The following is a 14,996-nucleotide window of genomic DNA, read 5'->3' as shown; positions in this document are numbered from 1 at the left end:
ATGTGGACAGAACTGGTGGAGCCGGAGCCAGCCTAGCTGGAGTACTGATACCATTACTGCTTTATGCCGACGATATTGTACTTATATCTGACTCACCTGAGGGACTAAATAGACACTTGGATGCATTATCAGCTTTTTGCAGAGATAGAGATCTTAAGGTGAACCTTGGGAAAGCTAAAGTTATGGTATTTAACACTTCAGCTGCTTGGGTGACAAGAGCTGAGCACCAGTTTACTTTTGATGGAGAGCCAATGGAGATGGTTAGGCAGTATGTCTATTTGGGGGTCACATTGAAGGGACCACAGTTCTCTTGGAGAGAGACATCAGAGGCTCGTTTGGCAAAACCATATGCAGCCTTAGGTGCATTGGAGAGGAAATGTGCTCACGTACAATTTCATGAGCCACGCACCAAATTGTGGCTTTTTGACACCCTGGTTACACCCACACTCCTACATGGGGCAGCTATTTGGGGTCCGAGTCTCTTTCACACGAGGAGACGGCCTTTGGGAGACCAGGATGGACCAGAGAAGGAATACTATGAGGGGTGGGAGCATATGGAAAGACCACTAGTCATGATGATCTCACGTATGATACGAGCGAAGAGCTCGACCCCACATGAGATTATCAAAGATGAGTTGGGAGGATCACCCATGGTGGCTGAGGCCTTGGTCCAGGCAGTGACTTTCATACATAGACTATGGGAGCTCCCCCAAGATAGATACCCACGGCTAGCCCTGGCCTCTTCTAGACAACTAGCAGCAGATGGTGACAGACATTGTTGGTATGCTCAGATGAGTACATGGATGAGTCTACATGGGCTGCAGATTGACAGACTACCCCCCTTTGACTATAGCCTGGATTGCCCTACACTTGACCTAAGCCGATCAGAGCTAAACCATGTTATCAGAGCAGACATACTGAAGTTAGATACCGAGAAGACCTGGATCCGACCCCCCTCCCCCCATGGCACGAGGATGGCACACTACCAGACCCATTTCCTTTGGATTGGTAAGTCAGTTTATGCAGGCTCCAAGGAAACCGCATTTGGATGCGGCTAGACGCATACTCATGTATGTGAAGTCCACATTGCAGTATGGACTATTTTATGAGACTGGGGTTCATATACAGTTGCATGGATACACTGATGCTGATTGGGCTAGTATCTGAGGATGGTTTCATAACCCGACACAATTACATGGACACACAGCTGCCTCACGAACTACGCACAGTTATTGGTCAGATCCGCACCTCATCCCACCACCTGAGGATTGAGACAGGCAAATGGAAGGGTATACAGACAGAGGAACACATATGCCCACTATGCGACAAAGAGCCAGAGACAAAGGAACACTACATCTGCAGATGCACTGTATATTATGATATACGAGGTAGATACCACTATCTGTTTCGAGAGGGTTTTGGACCCCTGAGACGGATCATGCAGTTTGAGGATCAGAGATGCTTGGGATTCTTCATCTTGGAGCTCCAGAGGCGCAGTACAACAATTCTACGGAGTAGGAGGCTCCCACAGCTCAGCTCACATAGACAGAGAGCAGTCACTGACTTTTTCACTAATACACGACAAGAAGGTCTAGACATCCACACCACAGACAAATTAAAGCCATCATTGAGCGCCACAGGAGACAGATGCCAAGACCTCTCAGCCATGCAAAGATACACCTCCTTAGAGGACAAACATATCATTGATGGAGAGTTTTCCTTTTTCTACTTTCACTTTTAGATCATTGACATGTTTCCCTTTTATAGGGCACTATTTCATTTTTTCAGTCTTATAGGCATGTTTTTCATCTTTTCTCGTTCCAGATGAGAAACACACCATCATTGTATGTATTGCTTTGGTCTCATAGGCCACATTGGCCTTTTAGAGACGTTAATATACTTACTCTCTCTCTCTCTCTCTCTCTCTCTCTCTCTCTCTCTCTCTCGTAATGAAGATATGAATGTTTGGGAGGGGGGATCTATTCAAATTTCATATCACTTTTAAAAAAAGGGGGTAATATCACTCTGGGCAATCATAATTCCAATTGGGCTTTTCTATCCTACCAATCACAACCAAGAACAATCATACCAAGGCACAAATATCGAATTCACTTTTGGCAATCCACTTGCATAATCTCAACATTTTTGAAGTCAATACCACTATATGATCCCTATCTTGGCATAAACTACAACCATAGCAGCACTAGGTACTGACAAAGAAAAACAACCGTTTCTTATGCACACTTTCTATCTCAACTATCCCTATCTACTTGGGGGATTGAGCACAACTCTTAAACCATCGCTTATTGCAAAGGATTGAGCACAGCTCCTAAACTATCACTTATTGCGTACACTCATGAACAATCTTCTTTGCAATACTTCATCAATGCGAATTACTTGTGGTCTAGAGCATCAAGCTTAAGTCTCTTCCCTTGTATATGCCCTACTGTAGGAGATTTCAAGACTTTGCCTGAGGGTGATCTGAAAATAGTCATCTTCTAAGGTCATTGAAGGGATATATAACTGCAACTTCTGTTCTTCTTATTATACCATTGGTGAGCCGCGTTAATGTTCCTTAGGAAACAACTTTTCTTCTACCTATTAATTTATGAAGAGCTGACCCACTCTATCATTTCACTAACTTATTTAGTATACTTCTTTCTCTCTAACTCCCTAGGAGACGTCGTCTTCTTCAATTTACATTCCCTAAACAATTTTGTAATGTAACACATTGTTTCCTTCTCACAATAAGAGCATCTAATTCATTTATGCTGACTAAAGGTACAAATAATATGATGACAATAATATGTTAGATAGCACTTGGAGCCATGGCTTGGAGATGGTCTATAACAATTGTATTCGGAGATGGTGGACACCAATCGCTCCAAGCTTGTGTTGGATCATCCTCTCAACACCAGGTGTTGCTTCCATGTACCTCATCTTGGATGCTTATGTTGACTTGTCATCAATTTCTCACCATAGACTAGTGGACCATAGTATTTGGAGATGGTGGACACCACTCGCTCCAAGCTTGTGTTGGATCATCCTCTCAACACTAGGTGTTGCTTCCACATACCTCATCTTGGATGCTTATGTTTACTTGTCATCAATTTCTCACCATAGACTAGTGGACCATAGTTATGAGCTATCGAACAGTAGAGAGCCTCCAAAGATGATAAACCAATAATGATAATGTAAAGGGCGGAAGGATAGCATATACTCTCGCTCTCTTTTACTCTCTCCTCACTATATACCTCTCTCCCTAGTACTAACAGCCCTGTCCAATTAATAACTCTAACTCTCCTCTGTTAATTCCTCAACTCACTTTCTATGTCGAACTAACCTTCCTTCTCTTTCTACTAATGGGCACCTATTGACTTCTCTATATACAACTAACCTTCCTCCCTACTAACCTTAACACTAACCCAGATCCTCTTCCCGAATCCCTATTAGCTACTTCTTGCAAGAGAGGGTCATACATACAACATTAAGATAGGGGAAAGAAGGTCATCATACTGAAGCCTCAACCTTTCTGACATAGATTACCAACAAACCCAAGTGTTCCTCTATGCTAGCAGAGGTTTATAGAGCTCTTCCTAGGCTGATAATGCTGAATCTTATCTAGCTCAAAGCCAAGACTTTCCATACTCTGGCATCTATCACAATCGTTGCAGGAACTAAATGACATTTCCACAGCACAATATATGGCCTGCAGATGAACGATACACAAAAAATCCATCATGCCTCCCACTTAAGCCCTATAGAGGTCCAGCAGAATATTTTGCCTTGGATTCTCTGACATTCAATAAGCATAATGCGAAGTTCTAATGCTCAATCCCTTAGACAGTATGTAGAGGGAAAAGAAGTGTACTTAATTCAGGAGAGCATACAGCAGTATTCTCAACCTTATATGCAAACCCTATGTCATGACAGTGCACTGCTGTATTCTGAACCTTGTATGCAAAACCCACAAGGCAATTGCCGGTAGTACAACTTTCTCCTGATCCTCTCAAGAACTCATTTGTGGCAAGTTGTCAAGAAACATTCTAGGTACCCCACATGATTGCTAGGTCTGACCATCTGACATGCAACCCAATGGTCTAATATTGTTACATTTTCTTTTGGAAGATCCTCAAAATCCATAAACAGGAATATAAATGGCGCTTTTAAAACCTATTCCTCTAATAATACTGTTCCATCAACACACGTGAACATTACAATTACAGCAAGTTGCACATATCCTAACGCAGGGTCAAAAATCACTATTAAACTCTGGATTCATTATTTGGGATGAAAAAATAAAGAAGAATCTGACACTCAAGGAATCAAGATTATTTATCCAGCAATTGAACCTTGAGGCTTAGGACCACAATACGATTATAAGAACGAATTTATAATCAAATCTTGGGAGGTATTTCTGGAATTCTGGCATGTTAAATACTTAGTTATGACATCAGAAGGATACAAAAATTCTAGATGCAGGACATATAATTAAAGACAAATCAAATGTCACTATTACAAGTCTATATGGTTATAAAAGACGAGGAGTTAATAATTTACTTGGACATACTAAAGCTTCCATTGTACATTCACTGGCTGGTTCAAAATACTAAGTCAGAAGGCTAAGTACCTTCCTCGACCCTCTAGCCCCCAATCTTCAGACAAAACAACCTAAAGAAAAAAGTGGATTTGTTAGCATAAAGCATTTATTAATTGATTCCCCTTTAATAAAACAACACTATAGCTGCATTCTCACCTGAACATTACGAATGTATGTTCGACTCCAAAGCGGCTCAAACACAAGGTTAGAAAAGCGTAATACAGTGAGGTTCTCAATTAGGTCTTTACCAAGGCGATGGTCAATCCTGGTGCAGGAATGAAATGGAACTTCAGTAGCAACAGATCTCCGAAAATGCTGAAATCTAAAGAAGAAGCCAACTTTCTAACACCCCAACCTGTAAATTTGTTCTTCGTTTAGATGTGCTAGAAGGCCTTGTGTCAATAAGCTTGATGAGTTTCCATCATATCCAAAAGGCTTCTCAATTATGACCCGATTCCAACCATTCTTACTTTGGGCATTTCTTGCCATGCAAGTTGCAACTTTCAGAAGTATGTGTTGTGGAACAGATAGGTAGAAAATTCTATTCCCTATACCGTTACCCTAATTTCCAACATGGGACAAATGAGTTTTACAGTATTCAAAACATAAACAAAATATTTGACTACAATTCAAGCAAATTTCGATTTAATACTTATGTTACACTATGTCCTCTTGGAACGTGTAACTGACATCCAAATCAGTTGCACAAACTAGAGATACTAATCGATTGATCATGTGGTCTTTTACATCCATTTCCAAGGACAGAGCATAGTGATATGCAAGGCTCCTTGCCTCACAGACTATAGAGGTACACTACATTTTAACAAGCATTCCTTCCAACCAGTTCAGGGTTTAGGTTTGGAAGAACAAAATCCCTTGAAGGCCTGCACTACAAGAGACACAATACCATCAGCATGATTCAAAGATCCCATTCACACACTCGACTTGTCCTATTTAATGAGATCCTGTCCTTTGTTGACATATCAAGGACATATGGAAGCCCCAATAGCCAGATTTTTGAGCCTCATCATAATTCACATAGGTGAGATTGTCATTAAATAAGATTCAGCTCTAAAGACACTAGAGGACTCACACATAAAAGATATTGTGGTCAATTTGGAAAAGGTCAAGGTTATGCTCCTGCATATTTTCCGTGCCATGCACCAAAGAGAACTTCGAGTACAAAGAGGACTTGGTCTAATTTTGATTTCCTGTTGGAAATAAGGGCAGCAAGATGGCGAAAATAAGAACACAAGCAACAATGGAGCAGCAAGGCAAAGCTCATTGCTCTACTATCAATGAAAAATTGGATGTAAGGTGAACATGAGTAAGGTGTGTACAAGGTGGTGGAAAAGACCTCTTGAGGAGGGGAAAAGCCAAGTGTTCCTAAGTGTGTTCACTCATCACTAACATACAAATGCTGTAACTCCCCTCTAGGATGGTGATCTGAAGCAGGAAAAGGATGTGACGGATCAGTTTGGGAAAAGCAATGTGTCCAAAGCTTTGCAAAAGGCTTAAACTTCTCACGAGAGAGGGATTTCATGAATACATGTGCCAAGTTCTCATATATGGGCATATAGCATAAATATTTTCTAGAACTTTTTTGGATGACGAATGCATGTCAACTCTTTTCCTTTTTTGCTTTTGAAGTGCCTAACCATAAAAAACTAGCTACATATGGATGGATGGCTATACCGAGAGGCTATGCTGGTCATTTACATGTTTTTCACAGACTTTTCCCTTCAATGGAAAAATTGTAATGGCTCCCAAACATGTTTATTGCGTGCAACATGAGAGAGACATATACAAACATGCATACACACATGCATACACACACACCCCCCACAAACACACCCATACATACATACATATTACATACATACATGCATGTGTGTGCGTGCATGTGCGTGTGTGTGTGTGTGTGTGAACATGGATATAAAAAGTATGCAAATATATAGGTACCTACATATGTATATAGAGAAATATAGATATATGTATGCATGTGTGTGTGTGTGTGTGTGCGCGCCTCTCTCTCTCTTTAAATCAAAAACCTAATCACAATGGAGCATAGTTGTCTCCGTATGTAGTACGGTACAATCCGTATGGTATGGTAGAGTACATATTAGTACGCTTTCGTACGAAAAAATAGGGTACTTCTGGCCACACAGCCCCCCCCCCCCCCCGACCTCTTTTATTTCAAGCACCAATCTTCCACACACACACACACACCCTCTCTCTCTCTCCCCCAAAAAAGCCTCTCTCTCTCTCTCTCTCTCTCTCTCTCTCTCTCCCCCCCCCCCCCCAAAGCCTACACTTCTCTTATTTGTATGATCATTTATGTATGATGTATCCAATCCCATCTATTTACTTGTAACTTATATGTTGTAGTGCATATTGTACATGAGGCATATACCATAGAGGTTTTGGCATGTTACTCTCATGTAATCATCTTATATACTCTAATAGCATTGCTCTTTAGACTTTACTTACTTATTCTATCATCTTTAGTCCAAAATACCCAAAATGATTTTTTTTTCGTACTAATATCATATTGTACCTTATAAAATCTTAAGGTACCATTTAGTAGTGTATTTTATTGTACCTGACAACTATGCTTGAATGGAGTCAAAGCATGCCATGACTCTACAATGGGTTTGCTTTCAATCCACATGATATAGCTTGAAGAAAGCAAGATTTTTGTACATGTAAAGTATGTATTCTTGTAGATGAAGGAAGCTCACACCAACTTGCATTCACAAAGCATCAAAGTAGAAGTTTCTGGAGAAAAGTCAAATACAAGTTTTCTTAGAGGTCAAAGACCTATACAATGAAAGGCTATGCACAGCAAGGCATCATTATTGATCACATTCATGCTCTCACTTTGAGCTTATTCTCTTATTCTCTCTTCCTGTATACATACTCTATCCATAGGTTCAGCTTTCGCACTAAGATGTATACTCAAACAAATCCTTGTATACCTTGTTCAAGTCACTCTACAATTTGCATTTATTGATTCTATATGCATGCAATTGGATTTGATTAATTCTAAGTACATGGTGACAAGGACGTGAAATTTTCATGCTTTGCTTGGCATTTTTAATCAAATGTGCAAAAAGTGCAATTTAATTATTTCGCAAGGTGGGACCTAGGACCTTGAGATATCAATTGGTGCCAAAGGCAGAAGATGTAATAAGTTATGCCTAATAGATACTAGGTGGTACCCGGTGTCAAAACTCGACCTAGAACATTTAATTAGCCATTAGTGTTACCAGTGACACTTGTAAAGAAATACTCGACAAAAGAAAATAAACACAATCATACAAAAACACAATTAGGGCTAGGGCAACTCAAAGACAATGAACATAGTGAATAATGAAATGAATGAATATGAATAGAATATGATGCTCAATGCAGCAAACACAACATGCAATGATAAATATCAAACCTCGAACTCTCCTATCTCAAGGATTGGGGTAGAGATAATGAGCTAGAGAGTATCTCATACTCTTGACGGATCATGAAACACAGCAGGCAGCCTCCAAAGTTGACTGGCAGCAGCAAACACAGCTCAAGTGTGGCTGGATCAAAGATAGATGGGCTGAATCAGGGAAGAATCAGCAAAACACAAATGTGGTGATGACTTGGCAACACTAGCGGTGTCAAAAACAGCAAAACACAAAGGTGGCAAGTGACATCAACACCAAACGTAGGCTACTCTACAATAGATGCAAGCTGCACAGGAGCAAACAGCAATAAACACAGCCTTCTAGTGCTAGAGGTAGCAGACAACAGCTGATACAGTAGTAGACAGCAGTCACACTATTGTACCATACCAAGAGAATGGCTAGAAAGAGAGAGAAATGGTAAGAGAAGGCTAGACACTAGGTGCCAATTAATGGACAGCAATGATAGGCAGCTCTAGTTGAGATTTCCTCCACAAACAGGGTATGGGAAACAAAGCTCTAGCACTTGCAATCTGCGAAAAAAGGATTGAGTTGAATGGAGAGCAGTCTATCTATTTATAGAGCGTTTGGGGACTCCCAAATTAGGATTTGAAGGTTGGGCACAAAAACTCTCCAAGATCTCATTTCTTTTAATAAAGATTGGTTAAATTCATTAATTAAGTATGTTTTGGGGCTGTTTTAAAGAAGCTGATGCAAATTTAGCTTAACACCCCCTCTCAAGCCCAAAATTGGTACTAGAAGGGACTACAAACAAGCCCAAGCCATTGTTCTTTTCTTTTAACCCCAAGGCATCCCACCCCAACGAGTGCACATCAGCTGCCCATTGACATACCAAGACTACAAAGGCAATGGTAATCTTACCAAGGGAGCCCAAGTATTTACCCCAAAGAGGCCAGAGCATTAAACAAAGGGTACACATTGGCTACCCAATGACCTACTAAGCCCTACAAAGGTGGATGCAAGCACAATGGATTTTGTGTTTTGTTTTTTTAATAAGCCTTTTATTTTGTTTTTCGAAATTTAGAATTAAATGAGTGTTTTCAATGAATTTTTGTCCTATTGAGTATCCATGCTCCAAGGGGAGAATAAGAAGGGATAGTCAACACTAAGATCTTCATAAAACAAACAAACTAACCCTTCCACTACTAAGTGTCGATGTGATGAGGAAGAGTGAAATGTGGAGAATAGGTGGTAGGGGCAAAAAAGAGAGGTGGAAGCAAGCGAAACAAGCAAGGTAGACTATCCTTGGAGATTGCAATGGTAGATGCCACGAATATGGTGGATCCTAAGTCGACCACTCCAAAGACAAAAGGAATAAATGCGCACATATGCATATTTACAAAAACAGAATGCCGATGCATTGGAGTTATGTAGGAGGCAATACAAGATAATCATCCTAATGATGCAAATGATTATACATACTACAAAATAATACACGATGTCCAAATCAAACCATAACCAAACTCCCGTCCCCCATCAAGAGAATAAAGTTGCCCCCTCTCAACGTGGAAGGAAAAGCTAGGATACCACCTCCTCTCACCATCAGACGGTGGAAGGAGAAATAAGCACCCCCTCTCTCCCTAAGATGTCAATGTCGATGAGACAAAGGAGAAGTACCCACAAAATAAGAGTGAGATATATGTCCAACTGAAAACCTATGAAAAGAATGGCCTCCAAGGTAGCCTTGGGGAAGGTAATGACTAGCCCTTGGGAGAAAAAAGACTCCTTGCTAGAACAGAGTTGAAAGCTCCACCAAAGAAGTGCAACCAAGGGAAGGAGTGCTGAACGATCCAAGTCTTCTCTCTGATCAAAGTAGCAAGTCTCGTAGAAGGTAATGTAAACCTAACTTTTTCTTATAATCACCATGGCGTTAACATATAGGAATTGGTCCTCAAGAGATCCTTTTCCGTAGTCAATAGAATGTATTTTTTCTTCCTCATGATTTGTACCAATATATTGTAAAGCAATAGAAGTAAAATAAGAAGGAACAAAAGATGAGTCTAGTGTACCTTGCCCTAAAGTGGATGGAACACGATGGAAATAGAATATATACTCCGAATCTCCTTCTCCAATAAGATGGCCCCATCCCTAGTGGAGGTCTTGACAGCCCTCCAACATCTTCAAACTTACACATGAAACGTCCAAAGAGAGAAAATCATGAATATTAAGTAGATGCTATTGAAGGGCGATTTTTCTATCAAGCTCCTCAATCTTCTTTTGTCTATAAGCCACGAGTACTTCATATTCCTCATGAGTGAGCTGATATGGCTTAATTTCTCCTATGTAGTCAAAGGTGTCTCCAACCATGTCAAAACGTTATGGAGCAAGCTGCTCAATCCACTCTTGCTCCATTCCCCGCACAAATGGTTCTAGAGACTAATAAATGTCAATGTGTTCAAAGTCATCTTCCCTCTATGATCCCTATTTCTAAAGACAAGCTCTCCGATCTATGGCTTAGGTTTCTTCAATGAGTACATAGATCTCATACCGCATAAGAAATACTCAAAAACTTAAAATAAACACAATCATATGACAAAACGCAAAGACGGATAAAAAAACATAGTTAGGGTTAGAGTAACTCGACCACAACACTAAATAATGAAATGAATGAATCTGAATAATAGAACGTAATGCTCAATGCAGCAAACACACTATGCAATGATGAATATCAAACCTCAAACTCCAGTTGACAAAGACCGAGGCAGAGACAATGAGCTAGAGAGCGTGTCCTACACTAGACAGACCCTAAAACTCGGCAATCAGCCTCCGAAAGTGTCTGATAACAGCAAGGTCAAGTGTGATTGAATCAATGTGACAAACAAGATGAATTGGGGCAAAATCAGCAAAACACAAATGTAGTGATGACTTTGGTAGCACTTGCAGTGTCAGAAACATCAAAATGCTAAGCTAGCAGGTGACATCAACATCAAATATAGGTTACTCTATAGTAAACGTGCGCTGCACAAGAGGAGACAGCAGCAAACACAGCCTTCTACCACATCTGCCGCATTCCTGTGTGTCAAAACCATGTCCCGTCTATGCATTCCAGCGTCCGTGTCATCTTGTGTGGCACTTTAGGGGGGTGGGAAGCCTTGGATACTTCAGCCCATCCCCTTTTCCAGCTATGCACTCCTCCCCCAATCCCCTTGGATTCCATCTAGCCCTCTTTGACTATTTGACCCTTCTTGGATCCCTCTTTTCCCCAATATTCTTCTCTCATCTACAAAAGGTGCTCATCTCCTCCATGCTTCCACACCAATTCAGCAAGCATTTGCCATTCTCATCTCCCTCTCTTGGATCTTGAATCTCGGTGGTGATTTGTGAAGCTCTCACTCTCTCCTCTCTCCTGGACCCTATCAAGGCTCAAGGCTCAAGCTTCTCCCACCATCCCCTCTCTCTCGCTCTTGCTCTTTCAACTTTACCCCAACCCTCTCCCTCTCTTTCAACTTTCAAGAGTCAAGGCTCGAGCATTTCACTCTCCCTCTCTCTCTCTCACTCTTCCTCGGGGCTCTCCATCCGACATTAACATCATGACTCGTGAGAAGCACAAGGCCTTCAATTTGTATGCCATCCATTTGGAGGATACAAAGAAGTCCAACTCCCACCATTGGACGTGCAAATAGTGCAGGAAGTGTTACACAAGTTGTTCAACCCGGCTTCTCCAATATCTTTCCGGGGGGGAGTTGCTCCATGCAAGGAAATCCCTCAAAACCTTGCAAATGAGATTCTCGCCAAGATGAGAGGAGGATCCATTGGAGGAGGAAGAAATGGTGTATCGACACCAACTCCTATGCCTAGTAATGAGAAAGCATCAAATGTGGGCATATCTTGAACCGATGCAAGTGAAGCCTCTACTGTTGGTAGTGGGAGCTCCACATCCACATCCACATCCGGCTCTCGCAAAAGACAAAGAGTGGAGACTCTTGCAGCACTGGAGAGGCAATCCTCTCTCTCTCAAGCTCCCACTCGTGTGGACCGGTTGCTTGTCTTAGAGAAAGGCAACGACTTGCAGATGTTGAAATTGCACGCATGGTGATTGAAATCACCACATTCGGCAAGCTATCATTGAGGTATACATTCTCCTTTATATTTATTTCACTTTCTTTCATTATTCATAAATATCTATCTCCCTATTCTCTCTAATATCTATCTCAATTCTCTCTTTCCCTCAAGCCTCTATCTCTCTTGATTCTTGAAAGTTGAATCTTTCGAGGCCCAACTCTCTCTTTCTCTCTCTAACTTCTGAGTATTGTAATTTGTGGTTGTAGATGGGGCCCTTGAATGTGATGCAAATTGTTACCGACAATGCATCGAATTTTCAGTGCATGGGCCATTTGCTTGAGCCCAAGTTGCCACAATTGTGCGGACTGCTTATGCAAGTCATCATTTGGACTTGCTCATGGAGGATATCGAGAAGCTTAAGTGGGCGAAGAGGGTGGTCTGCAAAGCTATATCAATTGTCACCTTCTTCATGGTAAAGATAAAGGTGCTTGCAATGTATTGTAACCATAGCACACTCGAGTTGAAGAAGCCTTCTTCAACTCGGTTTGCTTACATGTGGTTGTTGCTGAAGTCCCTTTATGAGGTGCAATCAAACAATCATGTCCACTCTATGGAATGAGTGGGATGAGCATGAGACAGAGGAGGCCAAAGCCATGCAACGCTTATGCCTCAATGAGTAGTTCTAGTAAAAAGTCCATGCCATTGTCATTGCCATGACACCCTTTTATAGGGTGTTACGTATGAGTGATTGTGAGGTGTCCACCATGGGCCTTCTTGTTGATTTCTTTAGAGCAACATTGGTGGAGACACATACTTGCATGGTGATCACAAAGACACAACATGCACATGTTCTAAAGATAGCACTGAGGAGTGGATACATAAGCCCATCCATGGTTTTGCAGCATTGGTACATCCAACCTACAAGTTGCCAACAGTCATAGATGGTAGGCTCTCTTTCGACCCACCTACATATTTGACTCATGTGGTCCCTGTGGATAACCACAATGCAGTGCTGGAGAAGCTAGGATTCTCCCACTTGTTGGAGCAGAGAGTCACTTGTGACACCTCTATTTTGGTGGCAAAACTTTGGATACATGGCACTAGAGACTCTTCAGTCCTTAGCCATGAGAGTCCTTGCTCAAGATTGCTCTATGGGTGCATGTGAGAGAAATTGGATTGCCTATTCTCTCATTCACAATAAGTATTCACAATCGGGTTAGCACACGACAATTAGAGCGGCTAGTCTATTGCCACACTGAGCATGGATAGTCCAAAGCAGATAAACACTTAACCATAAAATTTAAAATTTATTATTTTAAACTTTTAAGCAATGTAGACTCTAGCATTTACAATCTTATGTGCATTATGTAGGTGAATGTTGATACATTCAAGTTGACGGACAACACTCTTCCAAATGTACATCACGAGGTGAATGAGGAGGAGGAGATGATCTTTGCAGAGCTCTATAGAGAGCTCATAGGAGCACATACTCGTGACACTCGTAGTCAACGTGCTCATGGATCAAGAGTTGGAGTAGATGGCAACATGGGCCTGGTCATTCAACGCCCTTCAATATCGAGGAGAGGTGGTTCCAGTGAACATATGTAAGGCGAAGCTCTAACAGCTCCTATCCCGTGCCTCATGATGGCATTCCCCCCTTGCCTGCACAGCCGATACCTAGAGAGCCATCATTTAATGATGATGGTAACTGCATCAATGAGAGTGTCTCATCATCCAATGCCGAGGACTCATCTTCAAACTCTCTTGATCACAGGGACATGAAATTTTGAGATGCTTTAATCTTACGGATAACATTTGATTAAATTACTAATCAAATGTGTAAGGTTGTTTAGCACATGTGATGCACATGGTAGTTATTTCATGGTAACAGGCCAAGGACCCTAAGGATGCAATGGGTGTCAAAGGCAAAAGTTGTGATAAGTTATGCAAACTAGGTTTTGTTAGTCAACCAGTGTCAATTTTGACCTTGGAACAGTTATTTGGCCAATAAGTGTCAGTGTTGACACTAAGGACTGACATTAATCAATTAATTCCAGTCTAAGGGTCAACGAAGATTGGAGACCACTCCAACCTCCAAATGGCCTAGCCAATTTATCTACGAATGGATACGTTTAATTTTGGGTAGGATCAAAAGGGCTGAAACTAATTTTCGGAATTATTTAATTTTAAAATTTAATTAAATGATTGGATAATGCTGAAAAGTGGATTTAGAAGACTACCACTTGGCAAAAATGCCCATGCAAACTGAGAAAACTTTTTTGGGGGCTAGGTCTCAGCCATTCACTTAGTTTACAACTTGTTTGGGGGGGGGGGGGGAGAGAGAGAGAGAGAGAGAGCTGCTGGCCCATTTTCTGATCAAAGAACAGCAATTTGCTGCAAAAGCCACCCATCTAATAGCCTCAATAGACAGGGGACAGCAAGGAGTCACCTTCCAGGGGTTGGCAACACCATTGCTGATCAGGTGACTGCATTTGGAAGGTGTTTGGCAGTATGTAACTGCATTAAATGCAAGTTGGAGTAGGTAGCAGGCAGAATTTAGAGTTTTCTTGTGAAAAAAATCAGATTTCTCTCTCATTCTCAATTTCTCTCACCTTCTCCAACCCATTCTCAGAAGATCTCAACATTTCTCAACCATTTTGTGCAGATCTCAGCCAATTTGGTGAACAGCACAGAGATCTCTATTGTAAACCCTAAATTTTTGCAAAAATTAGGGTTTAACAGCCACCTCGCGACCCATGTCAATTGGTAAAGGCATTTAACACTTGAAATTTGTGTCATTGTCAAGGAATTCAAATCCCAGCCCATTCATTATAATTTGGGGCAGCATTTGACTAGTTGGAGGTTCCATTTGCGCAATTCCTAGGTAAAATTCAAGGGGCAATTGGCCCAAATTGATTGTTAATTGTGTT

General features: G+C 41.3%; 1 protein-coding gene across 2 annotated transcripts in view; it reads right to left on the bottom strand.

Annotated features, from left to right (window-relative positions):
* Positions 1-14,996, bottom strand: part of LOC148029433 (inactive glucose-6-phosphate 1-dehydrogenase 4, chloroplastic-like) — a 159,897-nt gene that overhangs the window by 99,110 nt on the left and 45,791 nt on the right. For both annotated transcript variants that reach the window (XM_087688248.1, XM_087688249.1), the window contains exons 6-8: positions 4,956-5,161; positions 4,757-4,865; positions 4,631-4,671 (exon numbers count right to left, since the gene is read on the bottom strand). In XM_087688248.1, coding sequence (XP_087544374.1) covers positions 4,631-4,671; positions 4,757-4,865; positions 4,956-5,161 — 356 coding nt within the window. The remainder of the gene's footprint in view (positions 1-4,630; positions 4,672-4,756; positions 4,866-4,955; positions 5,162-14,996) is intronic.

Source organism: Lygodium microphyllum, chromosome 11 (genome assembly GCF_053477565.2).
Source record: "Lygodium microphyllum isolate KBCC chromosome 11, Lygodium_microphyllum_v1.1.10, whole genome shotgun sequence".
Classification (NCBI taxonomy): Eukaryota; Viridiplantae; Streptophyta; class Polypodiopsida; order Schizaeales; family Lygodiaceae; genus Lygodium; species Lygodium microphyllum.
The sequence above is the reverse complement of the archived record's forward strand: the minus strand, read 5'-3'. Positions and strand labels throughout refer to the sequence as shown.